At 31.4% G+C, this 23,927-nt stretch overlaps 2 protein-coding genes across 3 annotated transcripts in view; one reads left to right on the top strand and one right to left on the bottom strand.

Annotated features, from left to right (window-relative positions):
- Positions 1-1,538, bottom strand: part of LOC130668476 (uncharacterized) — a 67,505-nt gene extending 65,967 nt beyond the window's left edge. The window contains exon 1 of the mRNA XM_057470792.1: positions 1,524-1,538. The gene's annotated coding sequence lies outside the window, so the exon portion shown is untranslated. The remainder of the gene's footprint in view (positions 1-1,523) is intronic.
- LOC130668461 (protein timeless homolog) overlaps positions 910-23,927 on the top strand; it is a 107,613-nt gene continuing 84,595 nt past the window's right edge. For both annotated transcript variants that reach the window (XM_057470765.1, XM_057470764.1), the window contains exons 1-13: positions 910-1,345; positions 2,586-2,739; positions 2,830-3,010; positions 3,119-3,250; positions 3,339-3,434; positions 3,536-3,699; positions 4,596-4,713; positions 5,250-5,509; positions 5,903-6,035; positions 6,152-6,306; positions 7,549-7,842; positions 7,924-8,004; positions 11,577-11,674. In XM_057470765.1, the coding sequence (XP_057326748.1) occupies positions 1,252-1,345; positions 2,586-2,739; positions 2,830-3,010; positions 3,119-3,250; positions 3,339-3,434; positions 3,536-3,699; positions 4,596-4,713; positions 5,250-5,509; positions 5,903-6,035; positions 6,152-6,306; positions 7,549-7,842; positions 7,924-8,004; positions 11,577-11,674 (1,960 nt within the window). In that variant the 5' untranslated portion in view covers positions 910-1,251. The remainder of the gene's footprint in view (positions 1,346-2,585; positions 2,740-2,829; positions 3,011-3,118; positions 3,251-3,338; positions 3,435-3,535; positions 3,700-4,595; positions 4,714-5,249; positions 5,510-5,902; positions 6,036-6,151; positions 6,307-7,548; positions 7,843-7,923; positions 8,005-11,576; positions 11,675-23,927) is intronic.

Here is a 23,927-nt window from a genome sequence, read left to right as displayed (position 1 = left end):
AAAATACTTTTTATGTTTTATTTAATACGTCATGCAGTTAAAAAAAAACGAATGAATAAAAATCAGCAAAAAATTAAGTAAATAAAGAAAATTTTTATAAGTAAAAATCGAGAATAAATGCATTTATTTTAATAACTCACCAAATTATCAAGCCTTTAAAAGAGTCCGACATCCAATGAGTATTTTCTGAAACAAAATAAAAAAGTTGATTAATTATCCTGTGAAATAAATAATTTTATTTAAATAAAAATTTAAATCATTTATTATATTTACCGTAGCAAATAATAGCTGAGAATTAAATACCCAGTTACAACTTCATTTCCATCACAATTTTATTCACAGTTAACTTAATTAATATATACACAAACTCAACTAATTAAAATTGTAATTTTGAATTTATTTAATTTATCACAAGTTTCCCGTCTTTTAATTAAAAACAGACGTTCGATTCATAGCCATTGACACCTGCATCTATGAGTGTGAATGTAGCTGACGATTGGCAGTTTTTAAAATTTTTGAATAAATAAATAAAATGAAAGTCGAATAAAAATTTTGAAATGCGAATGTAGATAAATGATAAATCAGTACGCGCATCTTTTTAAAGTTAATTATTTTAATTAATCAATTTATTTATTTAAAACTTATAAGTTGTCTTATGCCTTCTACATTCACACTCATTTTGCATCTTGATATCCTGCGCAGTTGACTTTCAGCTGACGCTTTATCTAATTTCTAACGCAACGACGACAAAATTTAAAAGCCAATCACAGCATTTCAGTTTGAATTACGACTAATAAGAAATTTAAAAATTTTAAACCAATAGAAACGTGCATATTCAAAAGAGCCAATCAAATTTAGTGGCAGTTTTCCCGCGCTTTCTCCCTACCTGTTGCACTTTGTCAGTCACATTTGGCTCTGGCATTTGTGTGTATGGTTGAAAGTTATGTCAAACTTAAACTCATTTAAATAATCATATCATTTGAACTTTATTAAACAAATTGATTCACGTGTTCATTTAATTACTCAATTTAAAATCGCGCTACCGAACGTTATTTAATTTGTGGTATTTCAAATATTTGAATACAATTGTCGTAATTGTGCTGATGCCGGTGAACTTAACCTCTCAAATTATTTTTTTTCTGTCATGTTGACTTTCATGCGCACTTGCTAATTTTTTTTCGTTAGTTATATTTATAATTAATTAAATTATTTTATTTTATGTATTATATTAAAATTAATAAGTGATTTAAAATGGCGGATTATATTTCTGCGGAGTTGGCGGCAACTTGTGATGCTCTTGGTTATTATGATGGTGCTACTTATCATTTGGACTCTGATGCTCTCAGTGCGTATATTATTATTTTTATTTACGAAAAAATTTAATTTAATATTTTTTGAAATATCGTTTTTTTAAATTTTCTAATAAACAATCGAAATAAAATGATGATACTGAAGTTTGCCATGAGTGTGAATGTAGCAGGCATCAGATAAATTTTAAATTATAAATTAATAAATGATCCTGAAGTTAGCAGACAATTAAAAATTTTTGAATTTTTTTTTTGAACGATTAAATTTGAAGAAGAAAAAACTTAAAATATGCACATGTAGTAAATTAAAAAAACTATAAGTGCAATTTTTTCAAATATTTTTTTTTTAAAGTTTATCATTTTTAAAAAAATCCAAAATTTATTTGACATCGGCCAATTTCAGCATCATATTAATAATGATCCTGAAGTTAGCAGACAGTTAAAAATTTTCGAATTTTTGTTTCATTGACTTAATTTAAAAAAAAAATAAAAATAAAAAATGCACATGTAGAAAATTTAATAAACTACAGGTGCAATTTTTTCCAATATTTTATTTTTAATAATTTATTGTTTAAAAAAAAATCCAAAAATTATTGGACGTCGGCTAACTTCAGTATCATAATAAATAGAGTAAATAATTAATAAAATAAAATTTAAAAAAAATGCGCATTTAATAAATTTCGATATTAATAAGTGAATTTTTTATAAATATTTTTTTAAAAATTATTTACTCTATTAATTTATAATTTTAAATTTGTCTGATGTCTGCTACAATCACACTCATAAGTGTGCCGACTTTTCATAATTTTTGGACTTTTTTCAAAGAGATAATTAAAAAAAATATATATATTTTGAAAAATTGCACTTAAAGATTTTAAAATTTTCTACATGTGCATATTTTTATTATTTTTTTTTTTTTTTATAACTGATTTGTTGAAAAAAAAATCCGAAAATAGTTCATTTTCTGTTAACTTGAAGACCATTGAAGTTAACCGACGTCTAATAATTTTTGAATTTTTTTAAAAACAATAAATTAAAAAAAAAAAGAATATTTAAGAAATTTCGCCTATAGGTTTTTGAATTTTCTACATGTGCACATTTTTATTTATTTTTTTTTCGTAACTGATTAATAAAATGACGGTTGTAAAAAATTACCCGCGCGAATTGCAGATTAAATTTATAAATAATTTAAAAAATTAATGTCAATAATTATTTAGTTTGTAAATTCAGTAAATATATTTTATTTTAATTAACAACTTTATTTATTTGTGGTGACAGATGTAATAAAAGATTTGATAAAATATTTAAAACGAGACGATGACACTCATACCGTACGTCGTTATCTTGGTCAAGCAAAACTTCTCGAAACAGATTTGATACAAATTTTAATTCAACATTCCAGTAAATCAGAATTATGGGATGTTTTGTTACGGTAATATATATTTACATATATTTTTATTCCTATTCATTATGATTGTCGTAAGTAAATAAATTAATAAATTACATATTTTTTTTTCTTTAGGCTGATGATAAATTTAACGAGTCCAGCCTTGATGTTCTACAACGAAGAGCTACCAGCTGAAAGGACAAATCGTAATTATTATTTACAATTAGTCAGCTATCTCCAGGGTTATAAGAAAGCGCTGACTGATGACCGCTTGTGGACCGTCGTCAGTAATCGTCTGGGAAAAATATTGAAAATTGTAAGTAATAATATAATAAATTACGATGAATTATTATTGCTCTTGTTTAAGTGAATAATAATTTATTTGTTCGAACACAATCTGATGTTTTATAAATAATGACATCAGGACACCAGCGAACGAGGTGAAGAAAACGAATTAATCATCGAGAGGATTTTAACATTAATTAGGAACGTACTTCAAGTACCTCCACATGACAATGACAAACGAGCTGACAATGATGCCACAGTTCATGATGAGGTTGTAATTCATTGTTATAAAACTAGAAAACTTTACCCAGTTTCTTATTTGGTATTTTTTATTTATCACTCATTTTATTTAATCGCAGGTTTTGTTTGCACTTCATGCCTCGGGTATCGTTGATCTCCTGTTATTTATTGCAAGTAATAGCAGTGAGCAGCAATTCCACGTTCAGATTATCGAGGTACTGCTGCTAAGTTTTTTTTTCTTTGTTGCATTTATCATTTATTTGTTTATTCGCTTATTAAATTGTTGGCTATAAAAGTAATTAAATAATAATTTCAGATAATAGCATTGATGTTACGTGAACAGAATGCCAGTAAATTAGCAGTAGTTGGCCTGGAAAGAACTGCCGAAGAAAAAGCACGCGAGGAGGCTAAATTATTGGCTGTAAGGCAAAAAGAAATAACTGAGAAGATGGAGAAAATGAAAAAGTACAGCGGCTCGAGGTATATATTTATCATATTAAATTTATTTTATTTTTAATTTTACCATCACAAAGCGACACACCCACGGGATATTTCAAGTGATAAATATCACAATGTAATATACTCTGACATTATTTAAGATATTTCAAAAATGCATTTTCCTCTACGCTGCTACTATTTAACCGTTTTAATATTTTATAAATTCTGCCTGCTTATGTATCCGGTGTTATTTTATTTTTAACTAAATTTTTTTTCCCTCGCTGGTTCTCTGCAGTAGCTAGATATAGATAAAAATAATTTTTACTTTTATATGGATAAAAGGAGTAAAGAGTTAAGTCGAGAAACGTTGCACAGAAATACACAAAGTATCTTTATAATAGAGAAAATGCTTTATACTTTGTGAGTAAAGAGAGAAATGCTATTTCAGTATGTCGGTTTATGTGGTATCTATATGTATATATGTATGTATTTATCCCAGTGTCAATGTAATGATTATGACCTAGTTATGTGAACTAGAATCGCTTTGGGCATGAATAGCGAGCTTTTATCCACTTGTTGGAAATAACTAGAAGAAGAACCAGCGCAAGCAACATTTTCATAATGAACGGTATTCAACATTTTCATATTTCTTTATACCAGAGATATGTACGGTGTACAGTAATGCTTTTATTACGAGGAATGTTAAATAATACTAACTGCTGTGCTAAAAAAAAAGAGTATCAAAAGTATATAAAAGCATCACATTTTTTTATACTGAAAAGAATATTTTAAATGAGTTATCAAAAGTCATAAAGCTTTTTATCATTTTTTGTACTGCACTTTTTTCTCGCATCAACTATTTGTTCAAATTTTAACACGAAAAAATTATCAGTTTCAATGAAATTATACGAGTTATTTAAATAAAAATATTTTTTCAGGCACTCACGGTTCGGAGGAACATTTGTCGTGCAAAATATGAAAGCCATTGGTGATAACCAGATGATATGTCACAAACCGTTTGAGAAAATAGAGGCACTAGAATTTTCACGTGATAAAGTAAGTTTTATATATGTCATGTTATTATTTTTATTTGAGAGTAATGTTAATGCTAATTAATTAAGTCAAGTATGGGAGTAAAAAAGGTACAGACAATTGGTGGCGTTATTTTTTTATTGCTGCTGTACGCTGTTAAATTGTCATAAAAATCTGTTGAATGGGTTGATTCAATTAGCAGCCGGTTTTCCGAGGGTAGTTTTCATTAAGCGCGCAATAGTAAAAAGAATAAGGAGAATAAGTTGCAGTAGCAATACCAGCAGGTACTGAAAGTTGGATCCGAATGGAAATACGACTCTTAATTAGAGATATTCCCGCACGTAATGAAGCTCACTCTTTGTTAATGGCTTCGAGTATCTCGAAGTAGGTCATCTTTAGCTCTATTTGTTTTGTTGGCGAGTGTTGCTTTTTTTTCGCTTGTTCAACATCGATATGACTTTTGGGAAATATTTTAGCATACAAATTAAATTATTGACTTTTTATAACTGATTAAATTTCCCAACTAAATTGTAAATTTATTTATTAAACTTTTTCATCAGGGCAAAATGAAGAAGCCGAAAAATCGCGTCTACGTCGAACCATCAGTGGAGGAACGCATGTCTGCACTGAGTGTACGTTTATTTCTGAAAGAATTTTGCGTGGAATTTCTCATTGGTGCTTACAATCCCGTAATGAGATACGCAAAGTCCTTTATTATCGGAGATAGTGCAGATAAGTCTGACGGCATTCATTACTTTTGGGCATTACGTTTCTTCATGGAGTTTAACCGCCATTACAAGTTTCAGGTGAAGTACGTGAGGTAGGTGTCGTTCCGAACAAATTTCTCGTGCACCAGTCTCTCCAGATTCTTCCGCTCTGTCCTTTACTCCCTTTCTTTTCTCTATATCGCTTATATGAAACTAGGAAAGGTCGTACTACATACCCGGAAGAATGCTTTCAAAGTTTACCAACGAGTTTCTCGTCGCTTCCCATTTTCCTCGGTACAAACTTTCTTACTTTTAGTTTCTTCACTTATTTTTGGCAGCCTGCACACCCACCTAGGAACTACACTTGCTAAAATTTACCAGAGAATCTTTAAATATATTTATCACATTTTATCAGCTTATTACATTTTCAATTCAAATTGAAACACTCAAATTATTTTTAAATTTAATAATTAACCAGATATTTATTTATATATTGCTTTTAACAGCGAAACAGTTTCAACAGAAACATTTTATTTGGTACAAAGACAAATGGAACAGTATTATGAATTGTTGATGGCAGATAAAAAGAAGACGGCATTTTGGTTACGACGTTTACATGAAACTCTAAAAGCTTATCAGGTAATTTTTTTTTTTTTTTTTAACAATAATAGTCAAGGATGAGTTTTAAAGTGAAAATAAAATTTAATTAAACGTTATCTGAGACATTTATAATAATAAAAATGTTCTCTTGGCAGGAACTCCTTCATACATTGGGCGCTATGGATAAAACTCTTGACAAAGGCGTACGGGATTCCAGCAAGGTCATTAAGAGCAACATATTTTACGTACCGGAATATCGAGAAACGATACTCGGGCAGCTTCTATCGTACAATGGGCTTAAAATGTCGCGGTAAGTATCTTATGCTTAACTTGTGCCGTCGATCTAATAACTTTTAACGATCGCAGCTTCCATTGCTGCTGTTACTGCCGCGATCGTATTCTAAGCACTTGTGTCTCTCTTAAGTATTGTCGACGGGTTTTAAATTTTATCCCCATCCTAATTGTCTCTAATACTCGACAAACTTTGAATATTTAAACTGTTTTATCGTCCTCGAGTTCCATTATTAAAACAATAAATTTATTTTTATTTTAAACTAAAATTCCCAAAAGATAATGAACGGTAAAAATTTAACTTAAAGTTTTATTTCTTACGATGATTTTTAAATTTTTTTATCCTGGCATCCTCTTTTATAAACTCAATGGTTTTGCGAGATTAAAGTGAAGTAGTGTAGTAGTCTAGGACGACTCTAGTACACCGGATTACTTTAATCTTCGTTTGAAAACGAGTATCTCCAAGTGTCTGCTGAGGATGTCGATAACGAAAAGTACGAAACTACTTTTTGAAGCTTTTATATCCAATCTCGTGCTCGTTCTTCAACTTTCCGCGAGGTCAATAGCCTAATAGACAGACCAGTGTATTTATATATTTTTTTCTGTCAGTATAAGTAACATAATATCAGCAATAATAATAATAATACAGAAAAAATCGATGAATATCACACTGGTTGTATAGCAGTCACAAGAACCGGTCTCTTGACTACACTAAAAGTCGCTGACACTACCCATAACATAAAGGGGGGAGGGAGTAAAGTTTCAGTGTTTACAGGAAGTTTTATCGACCATAGACATATTGACTTTCATACTCGTGGCCAATCTAGAGTTTGACAAAACCGTAACTCGCTTTCCTTATCATTCTAGATCTCTTACTTTTTTTTTATATTGTTATTATTATTATTTACTTTATCTTGACCCTCGACCAACTCGATTTCTCGATCGACATTCACTTCATTGTACCCTTCGTCGCTTACACTCATGCCAGCATTCCCTTTGTCACCTCTTGACCCTTTTCTGTCTGTCGTTGCTTTGCTCTCGGGAATAAACAACTTTTATCGTTTATATTATTGGATACCCGGACTCGAGAATTGTCGACCAAAAATAATCTTTGACAGCTTTCTCAGAACGTTCCATTAGAGCTTAAATATTTAACTGCTGGTTACTCTCAATTATTCATCTTCCCATCTATCCTTATTTACCATCTATCAAAACCATTCGCTCTTTCACTTATTTACTTGAAACGATTTTTTATTTTTAGAAATTACTTGGTGGATTTAATAACAACGGTCCACATTTTTCTTAAAATGTTGGAGCAGTTTTGCGCCCACAGTCGCAATGTTATGGTAGCAAAATCCAAAGCAAAGAGACGTAAAGGTACTAAGAAAAAAAATAAACCGGGAAAAGAAAGAGAACAGGCAACCGCGGTACAGAAAAGCTTAGACGAACGGTGGGATGACGCTGGTCCAGAATTATCTGCTGTCATGCAAGACGGTACAATACCCGACGTCATACCCTTTGATGCTACTCTGGATACACCGATCGAGGATCAAAAGTATGTTCAAATTATTATTTTAAACTTTTTATTTACTTATTGCTTTCTTTAAAAAAAATGTAATTTAATTTATTTTTTCAGGAGTGACGCGATGAAGAGAATTCAGAAGTTACTACGCAAAAAAGAATTCGAGGAAGCAGTGGGTCTATTACGAGCGTCCAGGTAAAAATTTTTATTATTTCCTACTCGAGTCATTGTTTTCTATAATTCATATCCTTTATTTTTTTTCTATTATACTTTTGGTTTATGATAGCTATAGCTCGGTGTGAAGTTGTTTAATGTATAGCATTAGGAGGTAAACACGCAACCACGCGAGAAAAAAACAGTGGACTTTTTCTCCTAGTTCTACATTACATTTTTTTAGCCAGTTTTTTATATGAAAGTTAAAGTAGAGTGGTGGCAATGTATGTACAATAGAGTCTATCGTGGTGACGTGAGTGGCTCTCTGAAGAGGCACTTCCTTGTATTGGGGAAAACCACCCAGGGCGTCATTGTTTTCACAAACAAAAGGGTTAGCCTGTAATGAGGGTAAAAAGTGAACTGAGGCCGGGATTTACTCCAGTACATTCGTTTATTTTCTTTCTCCGTTCACCTGTCCTCTCTTATTTTCTATTCTTCTTTTTTTAACGCAACTATCGCTAGACCAGCTACCGAGAAATTTCATTTCCGTGTTTCGCTCAAAGTTACAGTTGATGTAAGAGCTTCGTTAAAAAGCTTTTTGTCTTTGTTCTCATTGGCTACACTTTCTTCACCCTAATTCCTTTCTACGTATATCTCTTACTATTTTATATATTTACGTATATATATATTGTACTCTCTCGTTAACTGTAACTTTAGAAACGTAAAGTTTCGTCCATCAAATAAGCTTTAACCTGGATTACACGCTATATTTTTTTATTTCAATTCTCTTAAATTCTTCTCCAGCTGCATTTAGTTTTATTTTATTTTTTAATCATTACTAATTACCAATTAGTTGAGACAAAAGTTTATTACCGTGATTTTTTTTCTTCCACTATCTCTACAGTTTCTTATCGATTTATATTTTTTTTACAAACGAGGTACGGGATGGTTTAAATTAAATCTCAATAGATTTAAAATTTTATTTAAAAGATTTAATTTTAACGTTACTCGGTTCACTAATTACTATTTAACTATCCATGGATATTTGGCAGCTGCTGGATAGTACTTCGTAGCGGTGACGGGTGTTAAGTGAAATTCAAAGGCTGTCGGGGGTGTCAGGTGTTAAAGTACAGAAGTGTAGAGAGTAAAGGGAGGATGACAACAAGAGATAAGTCTTGAACTTGTGTTATATACTACTGTTCACTCATTTTGTGTGTTAGTACGAGTACGTATACCACGAATGAGAGAAAATGTTTCTCAAAACTTTTCAAGTGTTTCACTGTACTATAGTGTACACTTACACACTTAATATTTATATAGATATACAGTGAGTACAGTGGTATTGTTTGAACTGTTGACTGCTTTTGCGTTACGATCGATGCAGTTGCTTTCGCCCTTTGCTCTTTGTCACTTCTCTTATTCATCCTTCTTATTCTTCTTCGCCTCACTTCTATCATTTATACAGTGCTTTTATCACCAAACTTCGAAAACAGTTACCGTACAACTGTTAAACTTTTGTTATTATAAAAAAAAAGTTATTAGGAAACAGACGTCATTAACGTACTAAAAAAAGTATTAAAATTTTTAAATAATTTCTTATGAAAAATTTTTCCTCTTCGTTTCATCCCTCCTTTATGATCATTTTCATCAGCCCTGTACATAAAAAAAACTCATTCAATTTTCGTAAAATAAAAAAAAAAATTTATTGAATCATAAAAAAAATTTTTCAAAAGAACGTATAAAAAAAATTATTTCTAGCAATTTAATTTTTAAAAGAATTAAAAGAATTGAGGGAAAAAAAGTCGGCCGGCTTTTATGTCTATCGTAAGACAAGCTCGTTATCGTACAGCGAGCATCGCCACCGTCATGCGGACCAGATAGAGGAAGGGAGACTATCCAGTATCTAGTATTTCTCTCGTATATAAGAGCTTTAGGGCGTTTCTCCGTACATAATAGTATATTCCAGTCAGCGTAGAATCGGTCCACTCTAGATATAGGACCAGTATACCCCAAGTCTCGGTAGATATAGCCGTTGAAGTTGGTTTGAAATTGGTTCAATAATGCAACCTATTGGCAGGATCGGTCGCTGCACTACGACGACCCTCTTCACGTTTCATTACTACCACTTCAACTGCACCATTTGGACTTAGCGAACGTGAGCTAGTTGCTGTACTACTGGCCAAGTTGTTTGAGATGGCGAAAGCTGATATTTTAGTTGGAGTAAAAGAGACCAATAGATAGTCTCAGAGCATACTTATAAATCTATATATTATTATAGTTATGATCTGTAGCAATATATATATACATATATAGATTAGACATTAGAGGTACGGACAATAGAAATCTAAGCCGGTTATTCCGCAGCTTGTGCATACAATGAATACACGAGGACAGGAAACGACAAAGTGTCTAGTCGAGTTTGTCTAGTCTTACTACCTTTATTATCATACATATACTACTATATGTACCTTTCCCTTACATTGTTTTGCTTATAACGATATTATTAATAATAACAATAATCCATTTATGCTAATATTATGGGTATTAAAGTAAACGACAGAGTGTGTACATACCTTACGGTGTATTAATGAACACACTGTCTCTCCCTTACTTGCTATGCCTAACCCGTAAATGTGTAAAGAGAAAACCGTCAAAGAATAAATATATACCCTCTTCTTCAATGATCTGCTTGTCGTTTGCCGAGCAAATACTTCCATAGTCTGTATTCAACTGTAATCTTGAGCTTATATCATTTGCTCGCAATGTCGAGGTATGTTGCACAATATAAATTTCTGTATATATGTATGACGTGCGCACAGCCACATGCTTATCGAGGCAGAAGGTTTTAACCGTCTGAACAAACCTTATGAGATAATTAGTCTCTTTACACAAGACTGTTTGATTTTAAAAATTGATGATTAAAAAAATTGAATGTAGAAATGAACTATTTTTTATTTTGCGAGGTATCAAATTTTTTAATTTATTTTTTTGTTAATAAATTTATTAAAACTATTAGTTGATGGTAATTTTGTTTTGTGACTTATGAGAGGATTCAGGTCAGAAGATTCATTGTCATGGGACGTAGAGTGAGTAAAATAATGGGAATTGTATGGCGTTGGATTCCTATTCATGCTGGTTTTTGCTATATAGGTATTCCGTTCAAGCTGTTGGCTGGATATAGTGGTTCGGGGAGTTTGCTCGGGTGGTTCTTGGTAGTAGTGAATGCAAGGCAAAGAGACTCAGCGGATGACATCCTGGGCAACTGAGCCATTGCTTATTGGATCGGACGAGAGCGCTCGGCGTTTTGCGATTTCCGAACGTTTTTCTCGATAACCGTGACTTCATCTACAGTCTGAATTGCATTTCTGCTTGAGCTTTTTATCTATAAGATTTGTTTTTCGCTCTATTTTATAAAATTCATTATTTTAAATGTTGATTATATTCTTTTTTTTTCAGAAGTTCTCTAATAAAAAATCAAAATTTTTATCTTATCAATCAATAAAAATAATATTTATTCACTAATTAGATATTGAAACTTAGTACCTATACCTTTTGATAATAAATATAAAGTTGTTTAAATGAATAAACGTCTGGAAACTTTGATCTCATTACAGAGCAGTTTGGCCTGAGAATGATTGCTTCGGTAAACCAGACATCCCAGTTGAAGAAGAATTTCTAGCTCTCCGTGAAATATTTTTTGCCGACCTGGGTGGTGAGTTTTTAATTTTTATATTAAATTATAAAGTTGATAATTATTACGCTTATAAGCACTCGTATATTGAAGAAGACTGAAACTTATTGAAGAAGGTCGGAAATTTTTTTATACAAATATTGACTGTCCTCATAATCAATAGTATCGCTGGAAATTCTGTTTGAATATTAAATATAAGAGTACGAACCGTGTAAACGTTTGCAGAACGGTAGCAGTAGAATATATTGACAGTATTTTTACTTGGCAGCTTGTGGGCAAGTTTAAAGTTTGTTTGCCTTTGCTACGGTGATCGTTAGTACCTCTTAGCATCGGTTAACTGCTTTCCTTGAGAGCGGCTTAGTAGTTAAGTTTATTGGATATTTTTTATATCTTTGTCGGCTTTTCTTCCTTAAACTTGTTCGTCGCTTTAAAGATATTTCCGGTATTATTATACAGATAATAGACGATAATAAACGTTAGGAGATATTATCGAGCGAATATTGCCGCGAGTTCAGCTGCCGAAACTTTAATAAAATTCAAGTTTAGTTATTATCTCGCAAAAGTGGCTTCCTCGGTAGTCATCTGTGTGACAACGAGGATGACGACGACAACGTGGATACCAATGAAGCGGCGGTAATATTGTAAAAGAGACAAAGGCGCTTCGCTTGCAATTCACGAGCATGTATATGACTAAGTCATATCGTGCATTTTACATATGTGAATAAATTTATGTGTACCTATGTATACATATATCAATATATATACTTGAAATGAAAACATGGCTGCAACCGAGCAGATAGGTAAATGTCATCAGTCTGAATGCATGTGTCGGACGTTGCTAAAATTAGTTTCAATTATTAACTATTTTATAAATCTGACGAACGACAGTCGTTGATAACAATATTTAAATCGTATAATAGACATGATCATAACGTTTTCTACAAAAAATTTGAAAAACGGTTGATCCTGCGGGATAACTCCAAAACTTTCGGCTGTTTTCGAACTCGGAGATATTATTACTTGTAAATATTCGAGCTCAAAAAACTGTAGGACTGAACGAACATATATTTCATTGAAAAGTTTAATTTTTGTCCAATCGATAGAGCTCATTAAGACTTAGAACTGATTATATTTTGAGGTAAATTGGGCAAGTGGTTTATGAGTTATACGAAAAAAACCTCAAATAAAAATTTTTTTTATTTTTATTTTTTGTATAACTCGTAATCTACTCAACCCGTCGACTTTAAAATCTATTGAGTTCTAAGACCCCCCCCCCCCCCAACACACACACTCACATATACACGCGGACGTCCATCTAAAAATGGTTAAAAGAGCTTTCTAGGACTTTAAAATATCGAGATCTGATGAAAACTCGATTTTCAAAAATCGGACCGAAACCAAGAGTTTACTTTTTTTGAAAATTTTAAAGTTTCATAGCGGGAAGTTAAAAATTGTGTATGTTAATATTTATTATTTTTAGTATCTGAAGAACAAATTAATTTGACATATCAGCAAATAACTTCAAATACTCGTAGCCAATAAATTATTTACAATTTTTATTCTAATGACCGCTACCTCATGCATAATTATAACCGAATAAATCTTTTGAACATTTTATTAATTAATTAGCTATAGCTAATCCGGAAGGGATTGTCTATAAATTGTAAATTTTGGATTACTCCGCATTCATCCATAATTGAACGTACAAAAAGTTCTACTTGCAATATTATGATTAAATATTAAGTATAGTTATCTCAATACATAAATTAACCCAAGAAACTGTCAGATTAAATTATTAAAATGCTATTATTGTAATAGTAAATTTTTCATAGCGTTTTACTGCAATATGTAGATGATTCATTCGACTTAAAGCAAGTGTTTAAAGTGTGCAACTACATTAATTTAAACACTATCTTAATTATTTATAGAACACAATATTTGCGTCGTTTAAAAATATTTATATTTTTTTAATAATACTTGGCAATATTTTAAAAGTCGTTAAATTATCATAGGAAAAGTTTCCACAGACTTGTTTAGCGAGAGTGTTTACTTTTTTCTTGTATGCATAAGAAAGTGTAAAACTTAAAAAGACATGATTTCACTATAAAACGTAGACAAGGGGGGTGGTAGTTGCGCGTAATAACTGTAACATATATCATGACACAAAATTTAATTAAACGCCCCCCCAGCCGGTATTCACTTGGCGCTTCTAATTTATGTATGAATAACTGGCCTGTTTATCCTTCGTGTTTAGCATCAACTACACCAACTCTTCTCGTTATTCAACGCAATCACATTTTAATATAAAAATATTATCATATACATATTTAAACTACTAACACTTTTAAAACTTTAAATTAAATTAGTCATCGTCAGATATTTTTTTTTCTTTGACATCGAGAAAAAAAATGAAATAAATTACAAAAATAAAAATGTCATAATTCATTTTCGTAGCATAATAAATTTAAATTACACTGATGACATTTAAAGGCACAGGTGCGCATAACGAATACTCTGGTATCTGGAATTAATATTGTTAAATCTACAATATTCCAACTAAACGTTCGTATTGCAAAGGGAGTAGCGTAGGCGGTTAAATAAAGAGAGAGTACACGGAAGGTTGAAAGAGTAGAGGGATAGAAGGAGAATGCGAAATCGAAAGAGAGTAAAATAAAGAGAGAGTGAGAGGGTCGAGGCAATTTAATTAAAGGCTACCAGAGCCATGTGCTCATGCTCACTGAAACATGAAATATACGTTATGTCTAGGCGGATTAGGTGGAAAAATTCAACTTGTTGCGTTTTAAACGGACTTCACTGATGTATTGATTGACGTTAATTGTGCGGTACATCGCGACGTCATCCGATTTCATCTGCTCCCTCTGCACTATGGCTGGCCTTATTTGTATCCACGTAGCTACACATGTCGGTCTCTCTTCTCTCTGTACTGGCATATAACACCGTAATAGCGCGCCTCATTGAACATGTGTCACGTACCTGCCACCACGTATTCGACGTGCTCGCCAGGACGATACAACCAGGCCAGTATATACCCATAGTACACACTCGGCTATGATTTTGTCACAAACCACACCTTAATTGAGCGTTGACGTCTCATTGTCTAGTAATTTTATTCTCTTAGGTGATTGAATTCATATCAGAATAGATTTTTTTTTAGTTTTTATATTCGATTTATCTTCTGGCGCGATAAACTATATTGAGTTGACGTACGCAATGTTCTTAACTTACCGAAATAAATTAAAAACCGCGTCTAGAATTCGTTAGAAAAATATTTGGTTAGCTTTGTCACAGTAACAGAGTATGAAAATTTTTTTTTATCACAAAAAAAAATAACTATTTTTAAAGCTTATTTATTTTCACAAGTAAAAATATTATGACTGAAGAGGTCAATATTTGTTTTCATAGATATGAGCAATATGGAAATCTAGCTCCAAAGACGTATTTAAAATGAGTTATTTTCCATGTGGACTTAAAATTTTTCCAAATAAATTAAAAAATTTAATAACGGTCACTGCATTTTTTTCAGTATTTCAATGAAATTTTTATTAAGATTTCTTTATACCATGAAAATATTTTTAATAAATTTATAAAAGTTTATGCAGCAGTTTAGCAAGTAAATTTTTTAATAAAATCGTTATGAATTTTTTCGTTCAATGATATTTTAAAAGTTAGAAAAAATAAATAAAATTTTTTTTCTTTTCGTATCAATCTCGTTATTAAAAAATCAACCGTTGTTTCGTATGTAGATTTAATCTACAGTAAAGTGGTGTAAAATAGGTCGCTATGTAAATTTTCCGTGTCTTCTGTACCTTGTGCAAAGTACATGAGATGGAGATGAAGTACAACTCGCTGGTAAACCTGACCCGTGAGATGGTGGTCGGACGTCTGGTAAACTTGAGTCTACGTGAATATAATAGCTGTTTTACATTTACTCGTAGATTTACATCTACACATATTAAACACCTACAAGAAATATATATATTTATGTATAAATATATTTCTACTTATCCCCTACAATACATTTTTATCACCTCGACTTAACATTTTATTTCTACTGCTAAACCGTTAACATATCGCAACACGTGAATGGTTACGGAGGAAATATCTTTGTTATTTTCTGTCGTTTAGAGCACCCCCACACGTGACGACATAAGATTGACAAAAGACCAAGAAACTCAGGCCATTAAACTGTAATATCGTTTTTAAATCGCTCGTTTAAAGACAAACCTTACTTTCTACCATCTACCTTCTATAAATAAACCACCCCGTATATAGCTTTTATATTCTTTTTCCCGTTGATGACTTGGCTCGATGAATCTAATAAAAGTTTTTGCTGAGTAACTTCTACGCTGTACGATACAATAGTAAAAGCTCTATTGTTGATAGTTTATAATAAAATTAAAATAAAAATACCTTGTCCGTAAAACAGGTTTACGTATTTTTTTTAATACTTTTTTTTAAGAGACAAAGATACCGAGTTTTTTCCGCATCTTTAAACTATTGTTGAATTCAAAGTCTTTTAGAAATTCATTGCTATTTAAAATTAATTAAATAGCAGTTGCTGCTAATCCTCGATCAAACTGACGGTCACTGAAATAAAACCCAGGGCAATTTGGAATCCTATTTTTAGTGAAGAAGTATTTCCAATACCCTTCACCCAAATAGATAGCAATCTTAAAGGTAACTGGAGATCTTTAACTAAGAAGCGCGGAAATTCTCATCTAACGTTTTTCGGACCGATTGCAGCCATATGTCTGCATCCCACATTATCACCGATCCTCAATCCTCACTCACATCTTCACACCAGACCACAGTCACAGTACACCACTTTATACTATTCTCACAGCTTCAATAGTAAGATAAGACAGCATTGCAGAGCGGTATAGTCTTGTGCTCTCTAGATACTGATCCTTTCTATGTATACGTAATACCCCTGGCAAAGCGTGATGCCGCAGTTTCAGAAAACCACCAGTTCTCCAATTTACCTATCCGTAAAGTAAAGTGTCACGTCTACTTCCTCCTGATCAAATTGCAATTCCCACAACCCGGTGATTCTTTTCTTAACTTTTTATCTTGACAAACCAATTCAGTACAAGCTGGCTTTTGTCAAATTTTTATCTGTCACTCTGTTGAGGGCGCGACGTATATGAGTAGATGTAAAATTGCTATTAAAATAAATTACATTCCAATAAAAGATCTTTTGTAAAAAAAATTCATTTCACACAAAAAATTTACTCTTTTTATTCAAGTTTGTTTTTTTTATAACTGATACAATATTTAATATTAACTCTCTATCTATTTATGCTTCTATTTATTACATTTTTTTAAAAAGCGAGTTGAATACATTGCTTTATTTATTTTTACTCCTATACATCTCGCGTTTGATATTTTTCGCGGTTGTTTTTTAAAAACACATAAAGAAGAACAAAATAAGAGCAAATAAAATTAAATAAAAAAAAAAAAAAAGTTACGAAAAAATATCGTGGACGTATAAAAGGTGGCGTTTCACTGACATAGAGTACACGAGGGTGCATACTCTAGTGCACTCTCCCTGGCAAATTCTCCTCCAGTGTCTCCTCGGGCAAACGAATGTTATTAAAGTTTATAAATGGATGTTAGTGCTTTATTATTTATTTATTTTTTTATGTTTTGTGCCTCCCTCTATAACTCGAACCAATACTTCGACGTCAGTTAATAAAATTACGACTTTCGGGAAAAAGCCACAAGAATTATTCACAGTCATAAATTTAAATAAATAAATTATTACCTCAAATAAAGACAAATGACAAAGTAATAGGTACTGTTTTAATAAATAGAAGATAATAGACTATGAATAAATAAATATTTACAAACGAGTATTAATAACTCATGAATTATTGATTTAATAATGTTAAAAAGTTAGCTTCGTAATTCGATAGGGTTTTTATTCGAGTTCAAGTATGCCGACAAATATGCTTTAAATGAGGTTTATAATTCTAGATGTATGACATTTTAATCAAGTTGGAATGAATCAGTGCTGAAAATGATATTAAATCTCCGTATTAGTGGTAGTAGTAGTAAATAGAAATCGGTGAAACGAAGGCAAGCTTCTGGATGGATAAAATCCATGACGTTTTGCCGTAGATCTACCAACAACAACGCTGAAACAATAGTGCATTCGTAACTTACGTATAAATTGAATAACGGTTGTGCTTGAATAATACAGATATGTAAATGCCGCCCGGCGCGCTTGCCTCGGAAACATGGCAGACGCAGATTGTCGGCGAGGACGAAGTAGTAGTGGTAGTGGTGGTGATAGTGGAGGAAAAGCTACACTGAAAGAGTCGGGGGTTGAGTGAATGAGAGTAAAAGCTGAGGGAATCAGACAGACTAAGTGTACTAACGTCGTCAGGATCATTTAGATTTCATTCATATTTACTACTGTGCTTTTTTTTTATTTTTAGTATCATTAAAAATTCAGAGATTTTTATCTTGTATAATTTTCATATTTGCTATTTATTGCACACTTCAAATGCGACGCTCTTAGATGTGTTCTATTGACGCATATCCGGCGTATTGCAAAATACTCACACTCTCTAAATCTACAACAGTGAAAACTATGGAAAAATAGTGTATAAACACTACTTCAAACACTGAAAAAAATAAATATTTGTGCCAAATAAATCAATTTATTTGTGGCTTTTTTTTTAATATTTCTTAATGACAAATAAATATATTTGGTGCAACAAAATATGACAGTTGATTCAAATAATTTTATAATTTGACGGAAAGGTATCATTTATTTGTGGTAAGTAATTGGTATATTTGTGGTAAAGATATTAAATTTGTGACAAATAACCTAAAATTTGACGATACTATACATATATTTGAAGCCCTTATTTATTTGTAGCATTTGGATCATTTCTTTACCACAAATAAATCATTTATCTCACGCAATTCAACTATTCAAATCTATTATATCTTTCTCACAATTAAATATTTATTTGGCCATATCCAAATATACGATATCTTTGGCTCAAATAAATCTTAGTTGGCTCAAATAAATCTTTTTTTCAGTGCATAAGTATATCATTTGGTATACTTATAGCTGTGGAACAGTGAATAGTCACTTTCAGATCAAAAGAGCATAAAATCATTTCAATAACTTAAAATATATGTTAATTTTGTAGTAATTATAGACGTTTTTGAAAATTTGACTCTGATTTATATGGGTGATTTTTCGGATTTTCCAAATATTTATTTATTTATTTATTTTTTCCACAGTAACGAAACAATTAAATGATAATGATACAATTAGAACACAAGAGTATTCCTTGATTCAAAAAATTATTTATGTTCTAGTATTTTTTTTCTGCTTAAGGTACACCCGAATCTACGTACCGATAATAAATCGATCTAATTTTTACTCATGATCTTACTCTTATCTCTATGAAGTAAAAATTCAGATAAAATAGAACAATAAATTTTCAATTGCTGAAAAAATAATAAATTATGTTGGCATAAATTGTTTATCGAATGTTTTATCTGTTGCACGTTATTTTGAAATTATACGGATGATCGAGCGTTAGAAAAAGTGCGATCCGCACGCATGGCAAGTCAATGACTCGATACAACCAATTATCGTTTTTTATATCGCACCATGTGGTTTTTGGTTATAGTAAAGTGTAGAGTAGAGCGTAGGACGATGCCGTTGGACAAAATGTATGTGGGATGTAATAGGTATAGAGTATAGGGTATAGGGTAAAAGGTATAACTTATACGATAAGCGTATATCGTGTACGATGTCTTCTACGCTAGCCTGCTCTTTATGCAAATTGGAGTGCCAAGGTAATGTCGCCTCAAGTGGAATTCGGTAAGAAAATTCGATATCGGCGAGAACCAGATGCGAAAGCAAACTCACAACCAACCAACGAACCAACCAACCGCGTTATATCCGTATAAGAAGAAGATATTATTGAGAAGATGTTGTTTTTTACATCACTTCGTTAACGATGACAAGTCGTAATCTTTAGGTTTTTGCATTTTAGTATTCTTGCTCGGTAGATGGACGATTTTCTCCGAGGATCTTCGAGAGCTTAATCCGCAGTTAGTATTACTTGCGACGTGCTTTGCCTCGTTGATTCTCGCTCTCTTACTTCATACTTTTATTCTTTTCTGCGTGTTCTATTTCCCTTTTTTTCTTGGCTAAACCAATTTTCAGTGACTTAGTTAGCTATTTTTTACGGTCAAAAGCCACACAATTATTTTTTAACCTTCATTTCATTTCGCAACTTCTTTTTTAAATTACTATTTTTTTAAATTCTTTAACTGTAATTATAATAATTACATTTAATTATTTAATCGCCAAATTTTATTGGTTGAAGATACGAACAACAATTTTATGCAAACTAATTATTGACAATTTCTTTAGAAAAATTTTTCGATCGTCATCATTATTTCATATCGCGTGATCATAAAAGTATTTTTCTTTTTTTTTTTATGGTTAAGATATGCCAGATTTCCTAAATTTCATACATTTTATGTACACACGTATATATAATGAAAATGTAAGTGTAAGCAGGAGGTTTGAAAGTAAATTGGCAAAGGAACCGCGCGTCAGATCCTTCACCTCAACACCACCTCTTATATATTTGTCGGTTTTTTCTACTTTTTCGGCTCCTCGCGATTTTCTCTGTGTGTATATAGAATACTCTCTCGAGCTCGTTGACCCATATCTCTAACAAGACTATCTCCCTGTAGAGTCGTTTGAATAATTTTTTTTTACTGAAAAATAACGTTCGCTAGTATAAAGAGCTTCACTGCTCTCTACGATAATGTTATTCTCTGCAGTATACTTTGCATCATGAAAACATGCTTTACGAGCTTCAGACTAAAGATTGAGAAACTCTACTACTCTTTTAATTATTCACTTACCATCTTTTCCTTTGAAATTTTATATATTTTTTCTAAAATACATGAATATATCTTTTTAATCGCTGAGAAAATATTTTATCTCAAAATAATAATGAAGAAACTATCCGACAAAATATTTAAAAGCTGTCTCTTGTATGACCTAAATTTTATTTCTAGTTTTTTTTTTATAAAATAAATTTAAGCATTAGTTTATCCAATAATTTTTGCAGTAGTACTTTTTCAACCTCTTTTGTAACGAGGAAAAAAAAATTTTAAAATAAAAAAATTATGGGACAAACTGCTTGAGCGATGTGTTCATTAAAATCCACTCGTGGATTATTCTCTGAAGAACTAAGCAGTAGACTCGATGCAAACTAAAAGTTTTTTAATCCCCAATGGTAAACTTAAAGTCGATGAAGGTGTCAGGATAAGACTGGTTTAAAAAAAAACTTATTTTTAAAAATCAGACCAACTTCTATCTCATCACTGATTTATATCTTAAACGCAAATTACATAGATCTTTATCTCATTGTTCTTATCTTTGTATTTTATATTATTTAAAAGTATTTTTATAAACTTTTACTTAAAACGTCATAATGTCATAATGTCATAACTTTTATGGTTAAAGTCACACGGCAGATACGGGCAATGCTTCAGCATATTTTTTTTTTTTTTAGTTCTATAGAGTTTGCGAAGAATTTTTAGAATAAATTCTTGCAGACTTTTTTTAAACAATAAAATTGATAAACTGAAAACCGATTGAAGTAAGAAGTACAGAAATAACTTTTAGAGATTTTCAATACTTTTTTGATTGTGTCATTTGTTTTATTTACTACTTTCCGAAAATTTTTCTACTCTCTAGATACTTCTTATTCTTCATCGCTTTATATTCTTTTCAGAAAAAAGCTATGAACAGTAATATTGAACATTCGAGAAGAAAACGTGAGTAAGTCACTAAGAATCGGATAAACTTTGTCTTTTCTATATCCGCCAATGGATGCCAAAATGGGATTTCATATAATATCTCAATTATTACAAAATATATATATATCTAAATATATGCTAATAGGGCTTGTATCGCGTGTGAATTTTATTCCAGTTAATAATCAATAAATATAACCATATAAATTTTAGTACACTGTTAAAAATTTGCGGAGTGAACACGAATTAAATCCGGAGTGAATGCGAAAAAGATGTCTGTTTATTTATTTAATCCCCTCGGAGTGAAAATTACTCCAAAGAGAAGTTTATTTAAATACTAAAACTCTGAATCGGAGTAAATGCAAATTGAAATAGAATGCAGATCACTTCGAATTCACTCTCGATTTTTTACAGTGTGACATTCTTCGAATTTTTTTAAATTTTTCTGTAATAAACTAAATTCCCAATAGTGAAAATTTTTACTCCTTTTTTTAAATCTATGGCATTTAAATTTAATTCTCTTTGGTATTTTAAAAATATTTCGTCACAATTTAATTTTACTACACATATGTAACTTTTTTTTTTTTTTATTAAAAACAGCTTTACCTCATGTTTTAATGAAAATCCAGATTTTACTTCTTCATTAAAAAATTTTTTTCATTTAATTTTAGTTGTGAGTTTCGTTAGTAATTAACAGTAACCGTCAGATTATTTTTTTCACTCAGCGGAAACAACCATTAAAAAAAATGAATAATAATAACAACAAAAAAATAGAAAGATGAAAAAAAAAAGTAGTATGAAGCTAGATGAAAATGATTAATTCCCCGACGCTTAAGCGAAAACGGTCGTATACATTTCAGCAACGAGGCTCAATTCTCTTTTCACTCCGGTCCTAACCGCGGTCTAGGCCATTTGCGGTCGCTTTTTTTTTGTTTTTTTTTTTTAGGCATTTGTATGCCGCGGCTTCTAATGGATTATTTTTCCACCGAAGATGATGCTCGAGAGTTATTAATAACGCGCTCCAGGTGCGAGGGAGTGACTGTGTCGATTAAACTCGCGCCTCTGGTTGGTGATGTACTAAAACCCCTTTCTACTTCAGCTTTTATACATCCCCCGGCCTGTATACGTGGGTGTGCTTTTATCGTTCCGTTTCTCTTTTACTCTCTGACCTCCCATTCTCCTGTACACAAGCACACTCTCTTTCCGGCGTTTTTTTTATACTCGTCATTCTAATTCGAAAACCATTATATCACTACACTCTACACTTCTCACACAACCGTATAATTGTTCGTGCAATAAATATATAGTTTTTTTTATTCTGCCTTGTTTTTTTTTATTTTTATATTTTATTCGATAAATTACTTTTTTATTGATTTAAATATAATCGAAAAAATGCAGTTTTTTTTAAACACACCCATACACACTACGTGTTGATTTGCATAAAAAAAACAATTGTACATCTCTGTTAAAATCACTGAGAATAAATCAATACAAATTTTAGTGTATTAATTACGTGAAATGAATCTTCAAAGAGCTGATCAAATTAATTATTATTAATTAACTTACTAAATTAAATTTATATAAACTCCGCAAGTAACTAAAGAATGAATGGAGTGAGTTTCAAATTATTGTAACATCTACTGGAGTGTACAGTTACCAATAAATATATAATTGAAATCCGTGTAATTTAATATTAAATGAAATTACGTTTGATGTATCAGGAAGCAAAGTAATGAAATTTAATCTTGTGTGTATATACGAACAGTATACAGTAAAATTGTTAATGGAAAACCCTCACTGTCAAGTTTGAAAATAAAACATATCTGACATTACGAGATAAAAGTAGTAAGTTTTTGATTAAGGACACGTCGATAATAAGTGTGAGGACTGTTGTAACCTCGCGATAATCTTGAGGAAATAAAAAATAAGTAAGTAAAAGAAATAAAATGAAACGAAGGCAGTGAAACACTCAGATGAAGTTCTGAGTTAATTTTTCCTCTGACTCAGCGACGAAATCGGGTGATGTGTTTGATCTCTCTTAGGTTTTGAGGGTGCCTCGATCGATCCGAATAGCTTCCGACGTCGGATACTTTAATCTTTTTCCATCTTCTTCTTCTTCTTCTTCGTCCTCTTTCTTCCTTTCATTTTTCTTCTCTCCTTGCCATTTTTCTTCTCTTCCTTTTCTCTCATCCTACCGGCCAATCTCTTACACCGCCGCAGTATAAGTTTCAGAACATTTCTGTTTGCAAGTCTTTACGTTGACCAAGTTGAAGTTGAAACGAGTCGAGTTCGAATTATAAAAAACTTGCCGGTGGTTTGAGAACGCAGTATCTGAAGTCTGTGAAATTCAAGAACGTAATTTTCTTTTCTTGAAAATAAGAAAAAAAGTTAAATGAAATAAAATAAAATAAACTTTTAATTTAAACGTCATGATGAATGACGT

Source organism: Microplitis mediator, chromosome 5 (genome assembly GCF_029852145.1).
Source record: "Microplitis mediator isolate UGA2020A chromosome 5, iyMicMedi2.1, whole genome shotgun sequence".
In the NCBI taxonomy this organism is placed as follows: domain Eukaryota; kingdom Metazoa; phylum Arthropoda; class Insecta; order Hymenoptera; family Braconidae; genus Microplitis; species Microplitis mediator.
This window is presented reverse-complemented; position numbering and strand designations above follow the sequence as displayed.